Source organism: Staurois parvus, unplaced genomic scaffold, assembly GCF_062004578.1.
Source record: "Staurois parvus isolate SC_StPar_1 unplaced genomic scaffold, SC_StPar_1.0 ptg001227l, whole genome shotgun sequence".
Lineage (NCBI taxonomy): Eukaryota > Metazoa > Chordata > Amphibia > Anura > Ranidae > Staurois > Staurois parvus.
Window position 1 is genome coordinate 627,481 of NW_028319023.1, and position 27,822 is coordinate 655,302.

A 27,822-nucleotide genomic window follows, 5' to 3' on the forward strand; every position below is an offset into this window, starting at 1 on the left:
AGATCTGGTTCCGACTGGGTCAGAGCCATCTCTTCATACACCTCTTCTTCCTCCAGCGTGTCGAGGTCCTCCCCCACGGGGTCGGGACCTGCGACATTCTGGAGGACGGCAGGCCGCTTGGTGGCAGAGGAGGTGTCCTCCGCCGCCGGGCTGGCCTGCTCCTTCTTCCGCTTCCTGTACCCCGCCGCAGAGTTGCTGACAGGGGTGACAGGGGGAAGGGGCGGGAAGTCCTCCTGGGAGGACAGGTCAGGGGGGGGTGGGACCGGGCCTGGGGCAGGGGAACCAGGGGCAGGGGGGCAAGGGGGGGCAGGGGCAGGGGGACCAGGGGCAGGGGGGCCAGGGGCAGAGGGACCAGGGGCAGAGGGACCAGGGGCAGAGGGACCAGGGACAGAGGGACCAGGGGCAGGGGGGCCAGGGGCAGAGGGACCAGGGGCAGAGGGACCAGGGGCAGAGGGACCAGGGGCAGAGGGGCCAGGGGGGGAGGGGCAGGGGGGGCCGGGGGACCAGGGGCAGGGGGGGCGGGGGTACCTGGGGCCTGGGGGGGTTCCTCTTACCCGGGTCCTTTGGAGGTTTCTGTGGCGCTGGTTTGGTGGCCGGGCCCTTGCTCAGGGCCCCAGCGTACGTCCTGCTTCTTTCTGGGCAGTCTCTGTAGACGTGCTCTGACCGTCCACAGAGGTTGCAGGTTCTGGACCTCGGGCAATCCTTGGTCTCGTGACCTGCAGACCTACAGAACCTACAAGAAAGCACACTGCATTCCTTACCCTCGTGCCCCGGCTGGCCGCACCTGCGGCATGACTGGGGTAGGTCTGGGTAGTGTAGGAGTCCTGATAACGATCCCAGGGAGAAGCACTGTTGCAGGTGTTGGAGATCTCCAGCGGGACGATCTCTTAGTAGCCTGCAAAACACAGCCCACTTACCTGTCCAGAAGCCGTTGGTGTCTAGTATCTGGACTGGGTCCTTCAACACGACACAAAACCTTTGGAGGTAGGTGGCGATGTCTCTGCCGGGGACGTGAGGGTTCCTCATGGACACCGTGATCCGCCTTTCGTCCCTTTGAATGGGAGAGTTCGCAGCGAACTTTCGGAAGAGGGAGTCGGGTCCAGCGGTCTTCACTGCCTCCCAGTACCTTCTGCACACCTGTAGGGAGACAAAGGTGACAAGGAACATACCTTTCACAAAGGACTGCACCGACAGGGTCTCTGCCTTGCTGAATCCTTGCTCAAGGATCATTTTCTTCCCAAAGACTTCCGGGGTCATGTCCGGGATTCTGCCTTCCACCTCTTTCAGCCGCAGCACGACTGTCTGCTTCATCCAGGGCTCCAAGGGAGGGAGACCGTCTGCAGGGCCGGAGCGATCTGAGGTGGAGGTGGAGGCGGAGGGGGCTTCTCCCGGGGTCTTGGCGGGGGTGGCGGCGTTCTGTGGCTTCTTTGTAGTTTGCTTCTTCCCCATCTTGTCGCAGAGGAGTTCTCAGGAGGGCTTCCCAGAGATCTTGATCGGATTCCTTCTCCTTCTTCTTCCTCGGCGGCTTCACTCTCGCTTAGCCTTTGAAAAGGCTATTGAGCGTCTACTGCCCGGAGGTAGTAACGCAGAGTGAACAAGGGGGGGAAGATCACAAACTCGTTCTGTGTGGGGGCTAAGCCTCAAACCCAATAGCAGCAAGCAGGTGAAGCCGAATTTAATCGACGATCCTACAAGGCCGAGAAGAGGGTACCCCACACAGACCAAATGGCTGGGATAGATGCAAGTGGTTCTCAACGTCCTAGCTGGAAGCAGGGACACCCCTAAAGGCAAGGTCGATACTACACTTGATCTTAGCCAAAAGGCCGAGAAGCGATTCCCCCCTCCACTACACACATTGCCCTACCCCAGTAAGATCCCACCCCCTCCACTACACACATTGCCCTACCCCAGTGAGATCCCACCCCCTCCACTACACACATTGCCCTACCCCAGTGAGATCCCACCCCCTATACACACACCTTGGTTTACTTCAGTGAGATCCCACCTCTGGCACACATGGATAGGTCTTTCCCTAGTGCCTCCTCTCTGTGTAGCACCCAGAATCCATCACACTTATTGCACATTGAACAGTGTTCATATCTTCCCCATAGACATTACTCACTGAGCACAAAGTCTAGAGGTTCAGCAGCACCTTACTGTTTATCGTTGCTTTTCACTGGAGTTTTGTGTTTGTTTTTTGCCCTCCTCACCATAACCAGTCAAGTTATACTATCTCATTAATCCTCTAACTCTCCCCTGTAGAAGCCATTGAGTCTATGTACAACACTGATGATGGCCAACAAGACGTAAACAGGTGGAATAAAGTACAACAGCGCTAGGTGTCTAATACTTAATCGGATGAGTAAATTAATATATATATGGATGAGAAAATTAATTAAATGAGCCGCTAGCATAGAAAGTAAACCTCAAAGAACTTCGGATAGTATGTGATAAAAAATATGCAGCGCTCATATATAGAGATTAACCTGATTGCATAAGTTCAATTAAAATTAAGCAAGATTCATAATGAAAATAAAACATTAGAGTATTGAAATATTGAGCTTGTGACTTCTGTGATGAATCCAAGGTCGAGAAACCAGAGGGAAGTAGGTGACTCTTGTGATGTAAAAACTGAGAATAGCTTGCACTAACCAGATGTCTCAGCATATGAAGCATGGAGTAATTAAGACCTACTCCTGGTGCTCTGAAAGGAAGCCACTGCAGAGGATGATGTCATCTTAACTCTCGCCACTAGATGTCATGTTCCCAGGACAGCAGGACAGGGATCCCAAAGATGTACATCAGCCAATGAGGGGATTAATCCAGCAAATCAGTCAGTTAAAATAACAGCACAATTGTCAGTTAAAATAACACAGCGCTGTAACACAAAAACTGGTCAGGCTTGATCAGGAAGGGGGGGAATCCTCTGGAGGGCGAGGGGTTAATATCTCCATGTTGTCTTTATCAGGAGTCACAATGATGGTTTGGAGGGCCACCCCGACCAGTATCAGCGCCCGGATCTCCTGCACTCCTCAATGTCCCCAGACCTGGAGATTTACTGTGCAATGCTGTTATTCTGGATCCTGTAAAGTGTCATATGATAAAAGTGTGACATTCACCGATCTACAGCCGGTCTCTCTGTATAGAATACACACCAACATTCTTATAGACCAAGCAACATACAGTCTGGGGTTCAGAGATATCAGGACGGGGGAGTCAGGTGAGAGAATGGTCTGTTCTTATACAAGTATTGTCTGTTCTGATATCAGCCAACACTGGACACAATACTCAGCCCCGTCATTTATCATTTGTCCTAAAGGAAACCTGTACTGAGGGAAATACAGAAGCTGCCAAATCCTGAAAATATTCATTGCCTGGCTGTCTCTGGATTTATTTTCTAAAATAACTGAGAAGGAAATACGAGTTGTGATTCTAGTGTAATGTTCAGTCCAGGTATACTAAAGCAGGATCAGGAATGGCAACCTCCACTTTATCCAATGACACGTTTCCTTTATGAATTTATCTGTGTTTTCCTTCAATCAACAATTACATCCAGATATCCATTATACTGTATATAAAAATGTTGTCCTGACACCCACCAATCAGATTAACCTGGAAAATGGCAGTTTGATTCTGATTGGTGGCTGTGGAGAAATAAAGACTTAAATAAAGTGATAAAGGTGGACGACAGAAGGATATTCAGCACATGGAAGATGATATCAGAATATAATGGGGGTCTAGCAGATAAAGGCACAGGCACACATGTCTCAGCATCATGTACAAAGTGAATGTCTTCCCAAATACCCGTCTTCTTCAGTAAGGGTGTACCAATTCATGGCCAGCCTTGTTCCTTCGGTTCCTCCCTTATTACATGGCTCCATACACATGGGATACTTCCCCAAAGGATGAGGTCAGTTAGACCAAATTAAATTAATCATGTGTAGCACTACCTCCATAGGAGTTACAATAGTTTTGGGTCCCCCTATGGCAGTGATGGTGAACCTTTCTGAGCCCGAGTGCCCAAACTGCAACACAAAACCAACTTATTTATTTCAAAGTGCCAACACTGCAATTAAATTTGAATATTGAGGTTTTAGTTTAGAAAAAAACAACTCATACAGTTGTCCGAAATAATTAACATCTTTTGTCTTAAAAGAAAAACACAATAATAGAGCTTTCAATACTAAAAATCGTTTTTTATTGAAAAAAAATAACTTCTACATGTATTTTTCCAAATGACTCTGTCAAGGCTTCTTGGAATGATCTTCCACTGTCTGTTTTCAGTTTTGCTTTTTTGTGCTGCGCTCATTTTTTGGTGTTCAACACTTGGAATCTAGAAAAACACAAAAATAACAAAAATGATTTACTAACCCCACCCATATAAGATATGTCTGTGAATGCTCTGAATATATGGCCATATACAAGTCTGTACGAGAACAACTTACAGGCATTGCCATGATTCTGTGGAACAACAAGGCGCGCTGTGCCCAAGTAAGAAATCCTCATGGATACCACAGTGCCGCAGGTGACACCGCTCTGCTGGGTCTGGAAGCCAGCTGTGTGTGTGAAGGATCCGGAAGAGAGGGCTGGAACGCTCAGGAGCCAGGTGTCAGGCACAATGACGTCACTGGACAAGCTGCGACTCAGTTCTAAATGTGCACATTGACGATGGCTGCTAGGGGGTAGCAAGCCGCTTGAGTGCCTACAGGTATGCGTGTCAGCTGTGGCACACGTGCCATAGGTTCGCCATCGCTGCCCTATAGTAATGGCACAGCCATAGAAACACGTATTTTCACAACCTTGCATCCAGGAGTCAGTAACTAGTCCTTGAGTTTGTTTTTTTTGTTTTTATTAAAGGGATTAATAACTTGGGGTAGGGGATGTATGGGATGCCCAATGGAACCGAGAAACTGAGGACAACTTCCTGGAACTATTTACAAGTCTTCACAGCAACAGAGCTTCTTTTGGAGAGCTAGCCAGTGTCACCTGTTGTACCACCTCAGACCCCAGATAAATCCTCTTCTTTACTCAGCTGTCTGGAGGAATCTCTGAGCAGAGGATCCGGTGTCTGCCACAAATTAAGAGAAACAGTCCTCGTGGAAGGCTAATCCAGCTCTCCACCTGAGTGCCTCCTTCCCCTTTCAGGCCCAGGGGGTGCAGGTTTACTCACTCAGTCCTTCTGCTGTGCAGCTGGTGGGTTGGTGGCTGCTACCAGGTCTTCTAGCTGGGCCACTCCTTCCCTGCTACACAGGTGGTCCTCGCTCTGGGACCGGTGAAGGTCTGAGCTTTCCTCCTTCCCATCTCCACTGCTTGTAGGTGAGCCCCTCTCCATATGGGCCCCTCCTAGGCTCCTGCCTTCAGCCTCTTATCCTCTCTGTCTTCCACCTGAACTCTCCAGCTGATGAGCAAGCTCTCTCACTTTTAAGGGTTGTGCTGGCTCCTTGTTAAGCCTTCTGTTGGGGATTGGACAGGATCCCTCAAAAGTGCAGATCAGCCACTCCTCAGATCCACCCACTGCTTCTATACCTTTCTCCAAAGTTCAGGAGCAGGGCCAAATTCCAGAGGGCTAGTCTGCAGAGCCTCTCAGCTCTGACCATATTTTTACCTATGCTAGCTATCACACCCAGGCTGCTACTCAGCCCTCCTCACTAACAATTGGAGTCTAGCTCCCCCTAGCTGACTAGGAGGCTGCTACTCATGTAAATTGAGGGGTCTGGTGGAATAGAAGGAGTAGAAGCAGGATCTGGTGGAACAGAAAGCATAGGAGTGGGGTCTGGTGGAACAGAAGGAATAGGAGAGGGGTCAGGTGGAACAGAAGGAATAGAAGTGGGGTCTGGTGGAATAAAAGGCACAGAAGCAGGGTCTGGTGGAATAGAAGGAATAGGAGCGGGATCTGGTGGAATAGAAGGCATAGAAGCAGGGTCTGGTGGAAAAGAAGGAATAGGAGTGAGGTCTGGTGGAATAGAAGATATAGGGGCAGTATCTGGTGAAATAGAAAGAATAGGAGTGGGGTCTGGTTAAATAGAAGGAATAGGAGTGGGATCTGGTGGAATAGAACGAATAGGAGCGGGGTCTGGTGGAGTAGAAGGATTAGGAGCAGAGTTTGTGAAATAGAAGGAATAGGAGCGGGGTCTAGTGGAGTAGAGGGAACAAGAGTGAGGTCTGGTGGAATAGAAGAAATAGGAGTGAGGTCTGGTGGAATAGAAGGAACAAGAGCGGTGTCTGGTGAAATAGAAGGAATAGGAGTGGGGTCCGATGACAGTGGCATAGCTAGAACATCTAGCTCCCGGGGTTGGGAATTTTTTTCACCTCTCCCCAAAAAATGGTATGTGGTAATAAAACGTAAGAGTCTCCTTTGTCCCCCCCAATCCAGGGCCTTTACCACACCAATCCACTTTACCTAGCCCAAGGCCTCCTCTGCCACCTCCCAAGTTCAGGGCCTCCTCTGCATCCCTTCCTCCAAATCCAAGGCCTCCTCTGCAGCCCCCCCAAGTTAAAGGCCTCCTCTGCATCCCTTCCTCCAAATCCAAGGCCTCCTCTGAACTCCCCCTCTCAAGTCCAGGGCCTCTTCTGCAGCCCGCTTCCCAACTTCAGGGCCTCCTCTGCACCCCCCTGCTAATCCAAGTCCTTTGCCATGCCAACCCTCCTTTTCAAGTCCAGGGCCTCCTCTGCCCCACCAGTCCAGGGCCTCCACTGCACTCCCCTCTTAGTCCATAGCCTTCTCTGCACTTCTTAGACAAGAGCCTCCTCTGTACCCCAACCCCTAATCCAGGGTCTTTGTCATACCCACCCTCCCCTTTTTTAGTCCAGGGCCTCCTCTGCACCCCCCCCCTCCCCACAGTACAGGGCCTCCTCTGTACTCCCCCAGACAAGGACCTCCTCTGCACTCCCCTGCTAGTCCAGGGGCATGTTTCTCTATTTATTATTTCCGTATTCTGGTTCTGTAGATGAGTATGGGGGGAGATGGATGCTCTGACCTCTGTGTGCATGGACAGTGTACTGGAATTTATTGCGTTTATTTATTTTTCTTCATCCAGTGCCGGGGAAACCTGAAATAACGAAAGTTCCATCAATGAAAAACAACACAATAGGATGGAAGTTGTCTGAGGAATGGGGAAAAATAACTGGATTCCAGGTAAGATAATCCTACATTTTGTATATTTTAACCTGAATTCCATATTGGACAGTTACTGTTTATCTGTTGAAAACTAATCTAAAGCTAATAACTGAGCCAATCTTCTTTGGCTTTTTTAAGTGAATGTGTTTTAAAAATGAATTGTACGTTTTTTTGGTAATATAAAGTAATTACAAATCGACATTTAATACAGAGTGTACCCATGACACAAGATTCCCAGAGCACTGTGGGTTATCTAAGGAGAGAACTCAGCACTAGCTGTCTACTTTCAGACAGTATATCTCTGAAACCTTTGGTGGAACTGTTTGGAGGGAGAGGGAGGAGTCACTGCTCAGGCTCTTCACATGTGTCTGTTGATTTCAGCTTGAACTACTGAGCTCTGTAAACAACAGACATTTGTCTACAAAGTATTAGGGGATTTGTAAAACAGTATAACTTTTATTAAAGAGGAACTTCATCCCGGTGTGTGAAAATTTAGAAGCTAGAAGCAACAAATGATGTAGCTGCTGCTTTTTAAGAAATAAATACTTACCAGTCCAAGAATGTCAGTTCTATCTTTCCTGCAGCCAATTCTTCTCCGGGCTTTCACAATTCCACAGCATAGCAACATTTCAGGGATAAAGAAATCCCATCTGTAAGCCAAGAATGTAAACAGCACAACGAGATGTTACACGTTTATATATTCTGCTGTTCTAGAAATTGTCCACCAATGTGGGCCACCAGCACTGTCTATTCAACCAATAGGTCTTCTCCTGATGGGAGTGAAAACATAGACCATGGATCATATAGACCAACCAATACACACAGATAAAGCCACTGTTAAAACATCTGGAACAGAGCCTTGTCCATTCCTGGCGGAAAGTTCTTCACATGACTTACACTGCTGATCAGCAGACATCTCCTTCCAGAAAAATCCCACCAACCAGCTGTTTGTACACCATGGCTGAGAATCCTCCCCAGCCTGCCTTCCTAAATCCCACTTCTTTTGAAAGTGCTCTGCATTGCCCAAGAGAAGCCCCGGCTTCGAAGCCCAATAAGAAACAATGAAATTCTGAGGTTGGCCATCGTTGTGCCAATGAGAGCTGAGCAGCTCTAAAATTTTCACTGCTTTCACAGTCCGGCTCACCTAAAGTCTGAAGGACAATAATCTGGCCCTTTGTTTAGAAATTTTGGATACTCCTGTGATAGACCAACACAAAGTGGCACATAATTGTAAAGTAGAAGGAAAATGAGAAATGGTTTTCAAAGTTTTTTACAAATAAATCTGTGAAAAGTATGGTGGCATTTGTATTCGGTCCCGGAGTCAATACTTTGTAGGACCCCCTTTGGCTGCAATTCCAGCTGCAAGTCTTTTTGGGGATGTCTCTTTGCACATCTAGAGAGGGACATTTCTGCCCATTCTTTTTGCAGAATCGCTCAAGCTCTGTCAGATTGGATGGAGAGCATCTGGGAACAACAATTTTCAGGTCTGGCCACAGATTCTCCATTGGATTTGGGTCTGGACTGTGACTGGGCCATTCTAACACATGAAGATGCTTTGATCGGAACCATTCCATTGTAGATCTGGCTGGATGTTTCGGGTTGTTGTCCTACTGGAAGGTGAACCTCCGCCCTAGTTTTAAGCATTTTGCAGACTCTAACAGGTTTTCTTCTAAGATTGCCCTGTATTTGGCTCCATCCATCTTCCCATCAACTCTGAGCAGCTTCCCTGTCCCTGCTGAAGAAAAGCATCCCCACCACATGATGCCACCACCATGTTTCACGGTGGGGATGGTGTGTTCAGGGTGATGGGCAGTGTTAGTTTCCCGCCACACATAACGTATTTCTTTTAGGCCAAAAAGTTCAGTTTTGGTCTCCTCTGACCAGAGCCCCTTCTTCCACATGTTTGCTGTGTCCCCCACATGGCTTCTCACAAACTGCAAACGGGACTTCTTATGGCTTTCTTCCAACAATGGCTTTCTTCTTGTCACTCTTCCATAAAGGCCAGATTTGTGGAGTGCGCGACTAATAGTTGTCCTGTGTGACAGATTCTCCCACCTGAGCTGTGGATCTCTGCAGCTCCTCCAGAGTTCCCATGGACCTCTTGCCTGCTTATCTGATGAATGCTCTCCTTGCCCGGCCTGTCAGTTTAGGTGGACGGCCATGTCTTGGTAGGTTTGCAGTTGTCATACTCTTTCCATTTTCGGATGATGGATTTAACAGTGCTCCATGAGATGCTCAAAGCTTGGGAAATTGTTTTATAACCTAACCCTGCTTTAAACTACTCCACAACTTTATCCCTGACCTGTCTGGTGTGTTCCTTGGCCTTCATGATGCTGTTTTTTACTAATGTTCTCTAACAAACCTCTGAGGGCTTCAGAAAACAACTGTATTTATACTGAGATCACATGACACACAGGGGGACTCTATTTACTAATTAGGTGACTTCTGAAGGCAATTGGTTCCACTAGATTTTAGTTAGGGGTATCGGAGTAAAGGGGGCTGAATACAAATGCATGCCACACCTTTCAGATATTTATGTGTAAAACATTTTGGAAACCATTTCTCATTTTCCTTCCACTTCACAATTATGTGTCACTTTGTGTTGGTCTATCACATAAAATGACAATAAAATACATTGACGATTTTGGTTGTAGCATAACAAAATGTGGAAAATTTCAAGGGGTGTGAAGACTTTTTCAAGGCACTGTATAGAGCATAGAGTATGCCAATGTATTTAATTTATTATAAGAAACCATCTGAGTAGTGTATTTATTCATTGTTGTTCAGAGGTCACCTGACGTTTCCCAGGTCTTTCCCATTCTCAGGAAAAGATTTGGGGGAGGAGTTTCTAGTACTCTGCTGATGCATGAATCAATGTCCGCACAGAGCTGATTGGTGCTGTACCAGTCACGTGTCATAAAAAAATTGTTTCAGAATAAAGAATCAAAATAAATAATGCATTGCTACAAAGTGTTTTAAAGTGTATTACAAATCTATATTTCAAAGAAAATGTTTATTGTTATTTTATTTGCGATAACATGGTGTAGGCTGAGTTTAAGTTTTCTGACAATAGCGTTCACATTGTTCAATGTAAAGATATCAGGGGGAGGTTCTGCCAATCACAGGCTGTGTTAAGCTCCTCCAACCTAAGGTATCTATGGTGTGTATGTGCTGAAACTAACAGGGAGGTGAAGCCTCCATCAATCACCATCTAATATCCCGTCCCTATAGTGTTTAGCAGGGATATGGAGGAGGAAGGGGAGTGTCATTTACCACTGTGTATACACCCACATGTGTACTCTATAGTCACGTGGGCTGCATAGATAAGAAAAAGGAGGAAATGAAGAGCTTAGAAGGGGACTGAAATTGGAGCATGCTCAGTAGATGACAGCAGCTGGTGTGCATTATCTGAGGCTACAGCGGGGACACAGAGAAGGAGGGAGGGACAGTGAACAACAGGATCAACCAGGCTTTTTGCAATCTACAGAAAAACGAATGCTCTAGTAGCAAAGTTAGTATGCACACAATGTAATATAGCATGTATCCATTGATTTGTGTCTAATGACACTGTAAGTAATGTTTCGGTCAGGGCTCAAAATTTACACTCGCCTGCTTGCATTTGATGAGTGGAAATAACGTGGGGGGTATCACAGACACAATGGAGGAATTCCTCGATGGAGGAACACTCTTTCTCCCCAGTCAGCACGGTCTTTGCAGATTGTCCCTTCCACAGAGCACCAATCAGAAGTGGCCAGATCCTCCAGCCCCCTCCCTGAATGCCTGGCGGAGCGGAGTTGGGCAGAGCTCAAGGCACACATGACATACTCCCTGCACTCAGTCTCTCCAGGGTCCCCGCTCCTCCTCCTCCCCCTGGCCCTATGTGTGTTCCCTGTGTGTGCCGGGGCTGTGCCCAGAGGGGAGCCTGGTGTGGGGTCCCAGGCTGGATGCCTCCATCAGATACTTCTACATCCAGGCAGTGGACTGTGCAGGATTGCAGCTCGCCTCCTCCCCACGGAATGATTGGGTGCTCATCCCAACCCAGGTGATCCATGGACCCTCCCAGTACAGAAGGCATCCAGGGACACCCAGCCCCATTCCTTCAGATGTCACTTTTCTCTTTCTTGGGATTTAACCCTTTTTGTGCACCTCCTCCATACAGGGTTAGGCATGGCACATCACAGCATGGTCCTACCAGGGTGTCACATTTCCATGGACAGGCTTATTTGGGGGTTCATTCACACCACATGCACTGTGAATAGCATGGATTTTTTTTTTTTTAATCAGAAGCCAAAAGCCAAGTTTCATGCTGTGTTGATACACAGCATGACACTTGCACATTTCCTAATTGGCAGAAGAACAGGACGCAGCAAAAATGTTACTGAACGGATGATGGCTGTGTGAAAAGACTCTGTAGCCAGATTATCAGGAAGTGAAGGAAAATTTCTGGAATGGGACAGAGACAGCAATATAAATCACAGTCGAACTGAACAGGGAGGTGTTCGGCCCATCACTAGATGAAACCAAATAGAGAATGTGATCAAGCAGTCTGCTGAGGAAGGAAAAGATTCTGTTTATTATACTGACCTATGGTGCAGCTTCTATTGCACACCACACCAATCATACTACTCAAACTGTCACAGAGGAGAGTATATTGAACTCTATTGCAAATTGCATCTATTGGGAAATTGACGTTATATTGTATAAAGGATTTCTCCTATAAAGTTTAAGATCACCACCGGAATATTCCTTAAAGAACTTATTGTGTACTAACGTCCAGATTTAATGTATTGTAATGATTGGCACAAGGGGTAAACATTTACACACTTATGGTGCACAACTGTTTTTATAGATTAGGATATGTTTTGATGTTGCATGATTGATAGAGCGTGGCACCACATTTATTCAAAGTTTCCTTTTAGTTTCTTTCCCTGAGTTAAAAGAAACAAAGTTTCCTTTTAGTTTCTTTCCCTAAGTTTAAAGAAACAAAATTTCCTTTTAGTTTCTTTCCCTAAGTTTAAAGAAACAAAATTTCCTTTTAGTTTCTTTCCCAAGATAAAAGAAACAAAGTTTCCTTTTAGTTTCTTTCCCAAGATAAAAGAAACAAAGTTTCCTTTTTAGTTTCTTTCCCAAGATAAAAGAAACAAAGTTTCCTTTTTAGTTTCTTTCCCTGAGTTCAAAGAAACAAAATTTCCTTTTAGTTTCTTTCCCAAGATAAAAGAAAGTTTCCTTGAGCTCCGGGGAAAGTGACAGCTAATTCTGTGAGCTATAGTGAAGAAAAAAAAAACGGCAATTGGATTTAAAAATCGGCACCGACATACACTTCATATTACAAAAACAAATTGTAAAAAATTTATAAACCGAGGCATTATTTTCAATGGATTTTCTTTCGTAAACCGAACATTACGTTAAGCAAGGCGTTCATAAACCGAGGTCCACCTGTATAGTAAATACAAGCATTGACCTTAAGGCTCGGTACGCACCACTGTGACCTGAAAGTTGCATGACTTATGGTGCGACTTTGCCAGTGATATGCTGGCAATTTGATGCGACGTGAGTATGACTTTTGGTGTGAATTGATGCAAATTTGAAGCGACTTTCATGCCATGCTTGTGTAATCTTCCTGTAATGTCGGATCCAAATCACATCAATATAGATGAGGGTCCGACTTGGCGACTTCCATGTATCCAAGTAGGATAAATGTCGACTTGAAGTAGTACAGGAACCTTTTCTAAAGCGACTTCAGTCATGCTAATTAAGACAGCTTTCATTGACTAACATGGAATTTCACATGTCATGTGACTTGGGATCTCACAAGTCAGATCCCAAGTTGCCGCAATGTGAAAGGAGCCTAAATCATCACAGATTTCCTTTTTGGGTTACTAAATAGAACTGATTTATTTATTTATTGTATTTGTTATACGGTGATAAAATGAGTGACATAAGATATAACCCATGAAATGATTCCTTACAGATGAATATCTCAGCCTGGAGGGATTACAATGTGTCCTTTGCTGTGAATGAATCTCTCCAGTTTCCACCCAATGTGACAAAATATATAAACCCCCTCCAGTATGGGACCAACTACACCATCACCCTTCAAGGATTCACATCAGCCGGAGCCGGGGAGGTCACAATCCAGAACATTGAGACTGATATTGGAGGTGAGTACACTGGCAGACATGGGAGTTGGGAGCTAAAAGGGAGAAACATTATTATTTATATACAGTATTTATATCAGTGGGATGTTTGATGTTGTGTCACAATGGAAGGTTCACCTCTGACACCAATCTGCTGCAGGGACTTGATGATCGGCTATAGGGTATGGGGGTCATGGACAATCCCATTTATTAAGAAGACCATTTCTTTATGGATCAATGAGAGTGTAGAGAGTGAGGGTTATATACTAAAACTGAAAGGTTCCAAATCTGGTGCAGAGCCTTGATGATCAGCTATAGGGTATAGGGTTCATGGACAATCCCATTTATTAAGGAGACCATTTCTTTATGGGTCAATGGGAGTGTAGAGAGTGAGGGTTTTTTACGAAACCTGAAGGGTTCCAAATCTGGTGCAGAGCCTTGATGATCAGCTATAGGGTATAGGTGTCATGGACAATCCAATGTATTAAGGAGACCATTAGAGATGAGCGAATCGAACCAGGCGAAGTGGAATTTGTTTCGAATTTCAGGAAAAATTCGATTCGCGGCGAATCCGAATATTAGCCTACTTCGGGTGCACGAATCGGATTTTTCCCGATCAGCCGGCAAAAGTGTCCCTGCAGAGAGCTCCGCTATTTCTGACAGTTCTCTGACAGTTCCTTCACATATACAGTGGTTGAAACATTGTATCTATTTGTTTCCATTTAGGATACAGATGTTTTTATTCGGAAACAGATACAATGTTTCAACCGCTGTAAATGTGAAGGAACTGTCAGAGAACTGTCAGAAATAGCGGAGCTCTCTGCAGATACACTTTTTGCTGTACTGGAATACTTCTTCTTTTCATTCTTCTTTTCATTCTTCTCATTCTTCTTTTCATTCTTCTTCTCATTCTTCTTTTCATTCTTCTTCTTCTTTTCATTCTTCTTTTCATTCTTCTCATTCTTCTTTTCTTCTTCATGAAAAGAAGAATGAGAAGAAGAATGAAAAGAAGAATGAAAAGAAGAAGAAGAATGAAAAGAAGAATGAGAAGAAGAATGAGAAGAATGCAAAGAAGAAGAAGAAGAATGAGAAGAAGAAGAAGAATGAAAAGAAGAAGAATGAAAAGAAGAAGAATAAGAATCTTTTCATTCTTCTCATTCTTCTTTTCATTCTTCTTCTTCTTCTTTTCATTCTTCTTCTTCTTTTCATTCTTCTTTTCATTCTTCTTCTTCTTCTTTTCATTCTTCTTCTTCTTCTGAGGATGAGGATGAAGAAGAAGAAGTAGGATGAAAATAAGAAGAATTCCAAGCCGGCAAAAAGTGTATCTGCAGAGCTCCTCTATTTCTGACAGTTCTCTGACATAGAACTGTCAGAAATAGAGGAGCTCTGCAGATACACTTTTTGCCGGCTTGGAATTCTTCTTATTTTCATCCTACTTCTTCTTCTTCTTCTTCTTCATCCTCATCCTCATCCTCATCCTCTTCTTCTTCTTCTGAGGATGAGAATGAAGAAGAAGAAGTAGGATGAAAATAAGAAGAATTCCAAGCCGGCAAAAAGTGTATCTGCAGAGCTCCGCTAAGTGTATCTGCAGAGCTCAGCGGTTGAAACATTGTATCTATTTGTTTCCATTTATGGAAACAAATAGATACAATGTTTCAACCGCTGTAAATGTGAATGTCAGAGAACTGTCAGAAATAGAGGAGCTCTGCAGATACACTTAGCGGAGCTCTGCAGATAACTATTTGCCGACTTGGAATTCTTCTTATTTTCATCCTATTTCTTCTTCTTCTTCCTCATCCTCAAAAGAAGAAGAGGATGAGGATGAAGAAGAAGAAGAAGAAGTAGGATGAAAATAAGAAGAATTCCAAGCCGGCAAAAAGTGTATCTGCAGAGCTCTTCTATTTCTGACAGTTCTCTGACATAGAACTGTCAGAAATAGAGGAGCTCTGCAGATACACTTTTTGCCGGCTTGGAATTCTTCTTATTTTCATCCTACTTCTTCTTCTTCTTCTTCTTCATCCTCATCCTCATCCTCTTCTTCTTCTTCTGAGGATGAGGATGAAGAAGAAGAAGTAGGATGAAAATAAGAAGAATTCCAAGCCGGGAAAAAGTGTATCTGCAGAGCTCCGCTAAGTGTATCTGCAGAGCTCAGCGGTTGAAACATTGTATCTATTTGTTTCCATTTATGGAAACAAATAGATACAATGTTTCAACCGCTGTAAATGTGAATGTCACAGAACTGTCAGAAATAGAGGAGCTCTGCAGATACACTTTTTGGCCGGCTTGGAATTCTTCTTATTTTCTTCTTCTTCTTCTGAGGATGAGGATGAGGATGAAGAAGAAGAAGAAGAAGAAGAAGAAGTAGGATGAAAATAAGAAGAATTCCAAGCCGGCAAAAAGTGTATCTGCAGAGCTCCGCTAAGTGTATCTGCAGAGCTCAGCGGTTGAAACATTGTATCTATTTGTTTCCATTTATGGAAACAAATAGATACAATGTTTCAACCGCTGTAAATGTGAATGTCACAGAACTGTCAGAAATAGAGGAGCTCTGCAGATACACTTAGCGGAGCTCTGCAGATACACTTTTTGCCGGCTTGGAATTCTTCTTATTTTCTTCTTCTTCTTCTTCTTCTTCTGAGGATGAGGATGAAGAAGAAGAAGAGGAAGAAGAAGTAGGATGAAAATAAGAAGAATTCCAAGCCGGCAAAAAGTGTATCTGCAGAGCTCCGCTAAGTGTATCTGCAGAGCTCAGCGGTTGAAACATTGTATCTATTTGTTTCCATTTATGGAAACAAATAGATACAATGTTTCAACCGCTGTAAATGTGAATGTCACAGAACTGTCAGAAATAGAGGAGCTCTGCAGATACACTTAGCGGAGCTCTGCAGATACACTTTTTGCCGGCTTGGAATTCTTCTTATTTTCATCCTACTTCTTCTTCTTCTTCTTCCTCATCCTCTTCTTCTTCTTCTGAGGATGAGGATTAAGAAGAAGAAGAAGAAGAAGAAGTAGGATGAAAATAAGAAGAATTCCAAGCCGGCAAAAAGTGTATCTGCAGAGCTCCGCTAAGTGTATCTGCAGAGCTCCTCTATTTCTGACAGTTCTGTGACATTCACATTTACAGCGGTTGAAACATTGTATCTATTTGTTTCCATAAATGGAAACAAATAGATACAATGTTTCAACCGCTGAGCTCTGCAGATACACTTAGCGGAGCTCTGCAGATACACTTTTTGCCGGCTTGGAATTCTTCTTATTTTCATCCTACTTCTTCTTCTTCTTCTTCTTCTTCATCCTCATCCTCTTCTTCTTCTCATCCTTCTCCTTCTTCTCATCCTTCTTCTTCTTCTCATCCTTCTTCTTCTTCTCATCCTTCTTCTTCTTCTCATCCTTCTTCTCATCCTTCTCATCCTTCTTCTCATCCTTCTCATCCTTCTTCTCATCCTTCTCCTTCTTCTCATCCTTCTCCTTCTTCTCATCCTTCTCCTTCTTCTTCTCATCCTTCTCCTTCTTCTCATCCTTCTCCTTCTTCTCATCCTTCTCCTTCTCCTTCTTCTCATCCTTCTCCTTCTCCTTCTTCTCATCCTTCTCCTTCTCCTTCTTCTCATCCTTCTCCTTCTCCTTCTTCTCATCCTTCTCCTTCTTCTCATCCTTCTCCTTCTTCTCATCCTTCTCCTTCTTCTCATCCTTCTTCTTCTTCTCATCCTTCTCCTTCTTCTCATCCTTCTTCTTCTTCTCATCCTTCTTCTTCTTCTTCTCATCCTTCTCCTTCTTCTCATCCTTCTTCTCATCCTTCTCCATCTTCTCATCCTTCTTCTCATCCTTCTCCTTCTTCTCATCCTTCTTCTCATCCTTCTCCTTCTTCTCATCCTTCTCCTCCTTCTCATCCTTCTCCTCCTTCTCCTTCTTCTCATCCTTCTCCTTCTCCTTCTTCTCATCCTTCTTCTTCTCATCCTTCTCCTTCTTCTCATCCTTCTCCTTCTCCTTCTCCTTCTCCTTCTCCTTCTTCTCATCCTTCTTCTCATCCTTCTCCTTCTCATCCTTCTCCTTCTTCTCATCCTTCTCCTTCTTCTCATCCTTCTCCTTCTCCTTCTCCTTCTCCTTCCTCATCTCCAAGGGCATTTAAATTAAAGGTACAGTGTTCTGCACTAATATAAAGGCTCTCTGAAGCCTAGAAACCCTTTTTATAAGTTAAATTTGCAGCGAATAAATTTGCATCGAATCGAATTTCTTCCTCAAATTCGGCGAATCAGCCGAATCGAATTTTTGAATAATTCGCTCATCTCTAGAGACCATTCTTTATGGGTCAATGGGAGTGTAGACAGTGAGGGTTATTTACTTAAACTAAAGGGTTCCAAATCTGGTGCCGCTCTGCATAGAAGACAGTCGGCTTCCAGGTTTTATTATCAAAGTTTATTTGAACAAGCTGAAGCTAGAAGCTGATTGGCTGCCATGCAGAGTTGCACCCGATTCCGTGTGCTCCAGTTTTAGTAAATCTCCCCCAATGTGTCTGGAGAAGAGCTGGAGAAGAGGCTTTATAGATTTCAGAACACCTGAAATATCCACTACCAGACTGGAGTTGGGGTATTGGGTATGGACTTCTCTATTGTTGAAACTGGAAATGAATCTGCTTATGTTTTGCCTTCCCTGGTTCCTCCCTCCTCCTTATCATCATCATACTAATTACATTTCACCACTTGACCTCCGGAAGGTTTTACCCCCTTCATGATCAGGGATTTTTTTTGCTGTTCAGCACTGTGATACTTTAGCTGATAAATGCTCGGTCATGCAACACTTTACACAAATGACATTTATACAATTTTTTCCATACAAACAGAGCTTTCTTTTGGTGGTAATTTATCACCACTGGATTTTTTTATTTTTTTGTTATATAAAAAAGACCGAAAAAACTAATTCTATTTTCTGTTGTGTCCACCAGCAGCAACCCCAGGAGGTAGGTCCAGAAGGGGTGGCCAAACCTCTGCATTCAACTCAATAATCAAAACTTAATCATACTGGGCAGGATATAAAGAAGGTTCAAACTTGCAAGACTGGACAGTAACGTGGCTTTTGAAATGGTGAAAACCACACTTAAAAATTAAACTGGATAGTGGAATCAATTAAAAATCCACAGTATTGGCCCATAAGGAACCCTCTGGGGTTACACACAAAACAAGAAGAAAGCAAAGCCACATGTGCCATAGGAGGTGCACCTCCGGAGGACTGACCAGCTCAAGAGGCTCCGCTGTACTCTTTTTTTTCTTTATATTCCAGCCAGTATGATTCAGTTTTCTTGACCCACTCCTTGGGGTTGCTGCTGGTAAATTAGCTCATCCTAACTAATATCATGTCTATATCAGGGGTGTCTTTAGGTTTTTTGCTGCTCTAAGCAAAACAAAAATCAGACGCCCGCCAAAGGGAGATAGCCTGACACACCTTAAGAGAGCCTCCCACCAACACCCCCCCCCCCCCGGAAACAAAGAGAAAGTCACTCACCTTCACAGCTCCAGACATCCCCGGGAATGAGGGTGCAAATTCCATATCACCTCTGGTCGGACAGCCTTAACCAGCACACAGCAGATCAGTTCTGTTTCCTCATTAATGAATCTTCCTTTCCAGATCCTCCTCTTCACATGGAGAAGACAATAAGTGATGCCACTTTACAACTCCAACCAGTTCTCAGTCTGAATGGGCCAATCAGGTGAGGAACTTCTTACAAATGATTGATGTGTTCCTGTAACTACAGGATCAAAAGCCAAATAAGCCCAGCCTGCAAAAGAAATTGATCTATACTTAGTGTTAGGGCCCGGGTTCAAACCTAGGACCTCTGCTGTGTCTGACAATGTCTCTCCTTGCTGAACCACCTGAAATACTGGATAGCTCCCTGAACAATTCCTTGAATGATCCTTCCTTGACCTTGTTTGTTATGAACCTTGAATCTCTTGCTCCTCCCCTGAACTTCCTTATGTAAGCCATGCCTCTGCACTTCCTCTTTGCCGGATTATTGTGCTCTCTCCAGCCAATATCTTGCTCTTGTCTTTCCTGCTGCCGTCCATAACTTTGTTACCACTCGTTACCGACCTTTGGCTTGTTCCTCAACTATGCTTCTGCCTGATCCCAGACTGTACAACTTGTTATTGACCTTTGGCTTGTTTACGGACTTTGCTTGTTTGATTCCTACCTGCTATATATACTACTGGACCCTGGCTTCCTCCCCCTTTGTGGGGCTCTCCTGAGGATGGCAACCTGGTACTAACATGCAGCAAAATGCATCTCCACCATCAGGAGCTCCGGCAAATACCGGTTAGTGCTTAGACTCCGCACCTCAGGTGAGCCCACGTTATCTCTCAGGGTGACCTGCTTGTAAACCTATCCTGCTGGTTGATGGGAGCCTCTTTGCTGCTATAGCTACTGGTCTCTGAGCCTGACCCCTGACTGCGACACATACCTTTCTGGAGGACCATGTATTGAAACTGTTGCTTTGCTGCTCCTCGACTGCTGGAGGTATTTGACAGAACATAAGTACATAACCTCTTTTGTGTGAGAAGATGCAATGGCCATGAGTTGAGGGTCATCTCACATTACCACTGTGTCCCCCACCAGAGTCATTGCTACATTTGGAGGCACTGCTAATATAAAATAAATAAGACTTTCTATCTAGTTACTGTTTTGTGTAAATAAAATGTGAGCGGGGATGCATTGTTGCATCTATTCCCAAGTTGATCATCAGTGACATGATCGGTTTAAGTAAGAGGATAATTTAGAGATGTTTCCTAGCACTTACTTGTTTTGATGTTCTCCAAGGCCTCTGCTGGGATTCCATGCTTTGTTACTATCCCGTACCTGGTTGTAGGCAGAGACAACAGGAGGGCTTCCTTTATACCTGTAGACCAGACACCACTGAATTGTAGCACAGGGAGCAGGATAGCACAGTGTGGTATGGGTGCCAGAAGCTCAATCCACAGAAACTTCCTTCTGAAGGCAGGCTTGACTGAGGGCTTACGCAGACTGAAAGCGGGGTCCCTCGGAGCAGACAGACCAGAATTCATCTGGTTAGAGCACTAGAATACACAGCAGGCTGAAAGCAAGATCTGCACAAGTGGTGGTTGGTAGCCAAGAAGACAGACAGCAGCAAATTAGTAGGCAAAGTCTTGCTCAGAAGGTAAGCCATGGTTACACCAGAAACCAGAAGAGAAGAGCCATGGTCAAGATCTAGCCAGAGTCAAACCAGGAATCAGCAGAGACAAGCTGTTGTCAGAAACTAGCCAAAGTCAAATCAGGAATCGGTAGATACAAGCTGTGACCAGAAACTTGCCAAGATTAAACCGGGAATCAGCAGAGACAAGTTGAGGTTAGGAACTTGCCGAGGTAAAACCAGGATTTAGCAGAGACAAACCATGGTCAGGAACTTGCACAGGTCAACAGCAGAGTAGGGATAAGTTCAAGGACATGCAAGGGCATCAACAATTGAGAAGCAGATTTTAGGAACAGGTTTGGAGTTCAAGCTGCAGGTAACAGCTGAAGACCATCCAGCAATTTACTAACTCAGCTCTTTTCCTTAAATTGGCCAAGACTGGAATTAGGTGGGCATGCCAGTGCACCTGTGCATGCATACATCCGTGTGCCATGACCTTGTGAATAAGAATGTCCATGGAAATTATCTTTCTTGCATAAAATAGTGTGCACACACATTTTTCTGATACCATCTAGACAAGGACTTTCATATTGCTAGCCAGTCAATGTGGGAGCTCCAGAGTCTTGTGCAGAGGAGTGGTGCAGGCAGTTCAGTCTGTCTTGTAAACTGGTTGACCACTGGTGAGTTTGTCTAGAGTGGGTTGGATCAGTATCTGCCAATCAAGTGAGCTCTGTTCTACAAGGTTCTTCCTTCAGTTCTCCCTTTGGAGAGAGGAAGAGTCAGTCTTTTCCTCTGCCCTCTCTTAGGGAAGAGATGTTTCTAGAGAGTAGGCTGATTGCCTTGTGATAGGCCCCCAGGGTTGGAACAAGTGCCTTGAGGGTATTGTCCCACTATGTAGGGTGAGTGCAAAGTAATGGAGGCCTAACCCGTGCTATGGGAGAATCTAAAACAGAGACACACTTGAACCTTCTGTTTTGCGGCTGCATTGCTCTGGGAAGAAGAGCCTCTTGAATGCTTAAGCCCACCCACTGACTGCTAGCTGTTGGAGCCCTTTTTGACTCTGTTGGATATTCTATCTTCTCCCATCCTAACCCATGTTTATAGTAAAGACTTGAAATTGCATCTTAAAGCTGGACCTGCACTACTTCCGCTAGAGAGTGTAGGTATAACATAACCTAGGACAAGGTAGAAGGGAGTACCCCTTGCTAGCCCAAGGCCCTTCTAGGGGAAGGCACTAAAGACTCACAAATTTGAAGAATTGTACATTTTGCTGTGTTGGAAGCCCATTAAAAAATGGGCTTCCTTAATGTAATGCATGTTAAAGTGAGAAATCACACACATTGATGTGCATGCGCATGTACTGCGACTCACAGGGCAAGTCTAAAGAGGACCTTACAGTTGCAAATGGTGGATTGGTGGAAGCAGTGGAAATGCTGGGTACTTTTGTGTCCTTTGGATTCTCCTGCTATTCTTGATTAAGTCTATTGTCTGTAAAAAGTACATTCCAAGGGAGAGGTCAAAGAGAAGGAGGACAGCAAAGAGAAAGGTGGAGGAGAACCTTCTCATCTGTTCTCCGTTATGTTATTATATACAGCCCTCAACTTTCACATTAAAGTGGAATTTTAGTCAGTAAATTACATCCCGCTACAGCACGTCAGGCTGGCCCCCTTTTGCAGGTATAGCTATATAAATCATTACAAATAAATGCACATACTGTTTTAAATCCAGTAATAAACTGTCCCACCTGCTCTGCACATGCTCGGTTGCTCTCTATTTTTTGGCATTGTGCTGAATTTGTAGAAGCCGATCCTCTGACAGCCTAAAGATTTACTGCTGCTCAGGGGCTCTGAAGCTTCAGAAAAATTGCCTCCTCCAGCAAGAAGAAACAGTAGCAATGCTGGAGGCAATTTACGGCACACATTCATTTTGGTAGCATCAATATTAATGTGGAATGTATGGTCCTTGCTATTGAACATAATTTTTTATCAAGTTGTTATGGGTACAGTTCTACTTAAGGTGCATATGGAAGCCCTGGGTCTTTAGGATCCTAACAACACCTCCGATTTGAACCAACAAGGGAGCATCTATCTATTTACATGTCTGTCCCTAAGATTCTTCAGTGTTTTGAAAAAATTTCATGAATATGACGGATTTACAGTTCATCAGAATTTCTTCATTTGTGTTGATATAATAATCAAAGCTGGGAAATGATATGTATTAAAGCGGAGCCCCACCTAGAAGGAGAAGTTTCACTTTAAGTCTTCATCCCCCTCTCCTCATTGGCATCTTTGGGGGAGGGGGGTACCTGAATTTGACAGGTACCCGCTCCCACTTCCACTGTGATCACCAAGGCGATCGGAAGAGGAAGCTGTCCCCCCCCCCTCCGTGGTCTTCTGGGACACATGACAGGTCCCAGAAGACTACGTGACCATTCAAAAAGTACAGCACTACTCGTGCATGCACAGTGGACACCCAACTTTGAGGCCACAAGCTGTCACAGCCGGGTACCCACACTGAAGATTCCGGCACTGGGGAGAGAGGACGGCCAGTAAACCCGGCTGCAGCGATGACTCCACAGGATCCAGGGACAGGTGAGTGTCTGTTTTTTTTAAAAGTCAGCAGCTACAGTTTTTGTACTGTAGCTGCTGACTTTTATTTTTTAAATTTGACTGGACCTGTGTTTTAAGGACAGCAGAGATAAGGACACACATTATATTGCATAGCTGAGATTATTCTGGTATTTTCCTCCTCCAGATCTTATGAGATCATTGTCTTTGGTGGTCAGGAAGGCAATTCAACAAAGGAGTGTCTGAATTTCAAAAACACCCCATACAACTCCAGCTGGACTTCGATCCGTTATACTGCAGCTGTCCTTCCTGCAGAGGACCTCACCGGACCCAGAACCTTCACCTTGGGGGATAACCACCATTATAATGGGTTCCACAATGCTCCTCTTATCCCCAACCACAAATACACCGTCTACATTCGGGTCACCAGCCGCTGGAAACACGTATGTCTATACTGATGTCTTCCTGTTGTGTGAGTGCCATGAATGAGGGCTGAGAGTCGCTGTTTTTTGGAGATTATGGAAATAATTGCAGATTCATGAAAAGGAATCTAAGGACAAGTCATTTAATTAACATATTTGATGTGTTATGGTTCCTAGAGAGTTATGTTTCAGTGAGGGCTTGTGAGAAGGGTGCAGTACAAAGGCACAACTGTCCTGAACCGAGACATCGGTCTGGAGACTTGAAAGATGCCGACAGTGTCTGCAACGAGGAGTGGAATGCGACCTGGCCATTTCACACCCAAAGGGGAGGCTTCGTGAAATGAGGTAGACATAGACTTTACACTGTCCACTCTCCTCCAAAACCTTCCCTACCACTAAGCACTGTCCCTACCAGACGCGTATCCTGTCCATATACTAACCACTTGCTTAATTGCAAACCCAGGAGCCTTAAATAGTCTCTGCCTGACCCAAGACGGCCACTGAAGTCACATGGCATGCCGGCGTCCATTCAGACAGCTGCCTCCTTGTGACCACAGGAAGTCAGAGGAACCAAGTTCCTCACAACTTTCTTCCCCTTTATCGATTATTATTTTAAAGGATGTCCCTGTTGGGGACCATATTTATTTGGTGACAGTAGACGTTGAGCCACTTTATACCAATATTAAACAAAGTGATGCTTTGTCAGCTACTAACCTATCACATTTAAAAGAACCTCAAATCCAATTTATATGGGAATCTTTAAGGATGCCCACATGAGAAAAATATATTCGAAATATATTTTTAAAATATTCTTCCCAAATATATTGATATATATTTGAAATGCTACAATTTTGGCCGTATTCAATATATTTCAATACATATATAAATATATACTGCACGTTGAAATGCGTTTTTTTATATATTACAAAATGTATGAAAATATTTAAAAAAATATATATATATTTTTAAATATATTCTTATTTTTTTTAACATATAAAAAAGTCATTTTTACATTTTGTCACGTACTAGGAGTGAAGAGAGAGAGCACAAGGAGACAGATTGCATGGAACCTGACGTGCGGGCATTTATTGGAGTTTTTTGGGGTACAGACAATAGATCCAGTGTCCACAGATCAACACCAGACTCAGCAACACAGTAAAGTTCTCTGGAAGGCAATATGGGACAACAGGGGGCCAATACTCCTCCAGGTTCAACAGGACAGAGGGCTGGAGGTTCCGTGGGAATTGAGGTTCATGGGAAGAATTGGGCTCAGTCTTTTGGGCAACATGGGGTTAGCCCACTTACTGGATGCAGGGAGCCGGACATGGAGGGTTACAGTCCACACAGGCAACTCATGGCCAATCCACATAGGCAGCTCCAGGCAGCAAAGGGTTACGTCCACCAGGGGAGAGCTCCGGGCAGCAGGCTCACTGGCAGCAAAGGGTTAAGTCCACCAGGCTCAAGGGCAGCAAAGGGTTAAGTCCGAATGGCACACAACAGGTAGCAGTCTATGGCAGGTAATGAATTAAATCTGAATAGCACCCAACAGGGTGGCAGAACTTGGCAGCCAAGAATTAAGTCCAGGCTGGATCCTCAGCACAGGGGGTGGCACACAGCACACGGGCAGAGCACAGGGTAGCAATTCAGGGACTCACCAGCCAGCAGTGGCCCCAGCAGAGGAAGTCTAGACAGATAGGCACCAACTCCGCAGGGGCATTCAGAGGGCTGTGTGTCTTGGCCGCAGCTTCAAGACCACGCAGGCAATATAGAACCACAAGTCCCATCAGTGCACAAAGCAAGACACAGTTCAATGCATCTCCTAGTTAAGCCTGCAGCAATGAGCTGCTCTGTCTATCCTGACTCAAGCTCTGCACATTCTAAGAGTCCCTCTCCCCACATAGGTCCTTTCCATTTCCCCCAAGCCTCAAGCCCCCGGTGCCAACACGTCTGGCTTTTCACAGCCACAGGAAACCATGCTGCCTGGGATCACCATTGAGATCAACTTCATCTCCCACCCCCTGCGGGGAATAGGAACTCTGAGATTTAACTAAACAGACACGCTGCCTGCTGGATACCCCCATCGAGCTCAACAAACAACACAAAAACAAAACAACATTTCTGATCTCCGTCACACATATATTTGTAAATGCATTCCAAAAATGTAGATTTGTATTTTTAAAGACATACAGTATACTTAAAAATGTATTTTAAAAAATATTTTTCATATATTTTGTAATAAAAACGCATTTCAATAATATATATACAGTATATGTTGAAATACATTGAATATGGCCAAAATTGTGGTATTTCAAATATCTGTCAATATTTTTGGGAAGAATATTTTAAAAATATTTTTAAAATATATTTTTCTTCCATGTGGGTTGACCTTTAGTAATACAGAGGTCATCATCTTTTGGTGAGTGCGGTGTGGATGCTGTGGGGATTGTAACGGACCCCCAGACACCCACAACTGGGTATCTCCATCAAGAAGCTGCTTCTCAGGCTCTGGAACATGAGACCAGTGAATCTGGCTATTGCTACCCCAAGATCCAGACGACACCAGTCTTGAAGTAAACCAGGAACACAGATAAAAGATATATACACTCAATGGACAGTCCCCCCTCCCTGCATAATGACACAGGGTGGGGCAATCTACATTTAGTAACAAGAGACGCACAGGTATTCAAACTTCACACCAGCAGACAGTCCCGTCAGGAGGGAGGGCTGCTGGAGACCCCCCCCCCCCGCTAAGCTAATACACAAACACATACATCCCATAATAGTTTGCTCCCAAGCCAGACACACAATAGAACAATGCGAGGCAACCACATAACATTACACAATCCACAACCCCCACCCCACCTATCTCCTAGACATGTCTACACAGTCTGAGACAAAGCCCACACAATCTGAGGACAGATCACCCTGTACCCCTAACAGGCACAGGGTGACTTACACAAAAGAGGGATATGGGGAGCTGAGACAGGGGTCTCCCCACCTCTCCAAAGTGAGCTATGTTCCATGAGCCCCCCCACCCAAAGTGACTCCTGTCACAGTAATGGCGATCGGTACTGTCTGAGATCTCACAGAGGAGACCACGGCAAGCTTCGTATTCATTCCACATGGTGTGGGGACTGTTTGATTTATAGACATTTATTTTACATTTACCTTGTGCATTTGGTGGTAACACATTTGTGAGGTATATATTATATGGAACAAAGTTATTTGTGTTCAGTCCTTTCATGCAGAAACAATGTAGTACTGTCTGTGATCCTTTTTTTATTTGCACTAACATACAATTTCAGGACAAGCCTTTGGGGTACGCCCCCTTCTTCATGGTCCAAGCAGTGCAAGGTTTGGACCTTGAAGAAGGGGACACACCACGAAAGCTTGTCCTGAAATTGTATTTTAGTGCAAAAAAAAGTATCACAGACAATATTCAATTGTTTGTGTGGCAAGTGCACTAATACGGCTACAATCAGTCCTTTCATGGTCATTGGTGGTCGCAAACATTTTTTTTTCTACAAATCGACTATTAAAGGGTCCCCATGAGGGAGATTTCACTTCATTTGCGGTCCATGCGGCAGGTCCAGATAGAGATATGAGAGGATAAATATCTCCTTTGTGGAGACAAAACATTTAACAAGTCCAGCCCTTCCCCGTCCATTAAAAAGGACTGGAGTTGACCTTTAACTGGCCACTTCATAAAGGTTTGAAATGGTTTTGATTTCCCTTTTTTAACTCCTCGCCCTCCAGAGGATTTCTCCACCTTTCCTGACCAGGCCATTTTTTTTGCAGTACAGCACTGAGTTACTTTAACTGACAATTGCGCGGTCGTGCAACACTGCACCCAAATTAAATTTACGTCCTTTTTTCCCCACAAATTAAGCTTTCATTCGGTGGTATTTAATCGCGTGTGCATTTTTTTTTTTGTGCTATAAGCAAAAAAAAGAACTACGATTTTGAGAAAATAAACAATATTTCTGGCTATTTGCTATTAGCCCCTCGCCCTTCTGAGGATCCCCCCCCCCTTCCTGACCAGGTAATTTTTTGCGATACGGCGCTGCGTTACTTTAACTGACAATTGCGCGGTCGTGCAATGCTGCACCCAAATGAAATTTACATTCCTTTTTTTCCCACAAATTGAGCTTTCTTTCAATGATATTTGATCACCTGTGCGGTTTTTATTTTTTGTGCTATAAAAAAAAAATACTGACAATTTTGAGAAAAAACAATATTTTTGACTTTTTGTATTAAACATGTCCTGTAAAAAAAAATGTAAAAAATCAAATTTCGTCATAAATTTCAGCCAAAATGTATTCTGCTCCGTGTCTTCGCTAAAAAAAATCCCAATACGTGTAAATTAATTGGTTTATGTCAGGGGTGGGCAACTGTGGCCCTCCAGCTGTGTGGAACTACAAGTCCCATGAAGCACTGCAAAACT

General features: G+C 44.4%; 1 protein-coding gene and 1 pseudogene across 1 annotated transcript in view; one reads left to right on the forward strand and one right to left on the reverse strand.

Annotated features, from left to right (window-relative positions):
• LOC149438006 (receptor-type tyrosine-protein phosphatase kappa-like) overlaps positions 1 to 27,822 on the forward strand; it is a 122,974-nt gene that overhangs the window by 21,432 nt on the left and 73,720 nt on the right. Inside the window, exons 6-10 of the mRNA XM_089660344.1 lie at positions 2,969 to 3,220; positions 7,038 to 7,135; positions 13,089 to 13,278; positions 18,874 to 18,955; positions 23,144 to 23,399. Coding sequence (XP_089516470.1) covers positions 2,969 to 3,220; positions 7,038 to 7,135; positions 13,089 to 13,278; positions 18,874 to 18,955; positions 23,144 to 23,399 — 878 coding nt within the window. The remainder of the gene's footprint in view (positions 1 to 2,968; positions 3,221 to 7,037; positions 7,136 to 13,088; positions 13,279 to 18,873; positions 18,956 to 23,143; positions 23,400 to 27,822) is intronic.
• Positions 1,743 to 1,835, reverse strand: LOC149438007 (U2 spliceosomal RNA; annotated as a pseudogene).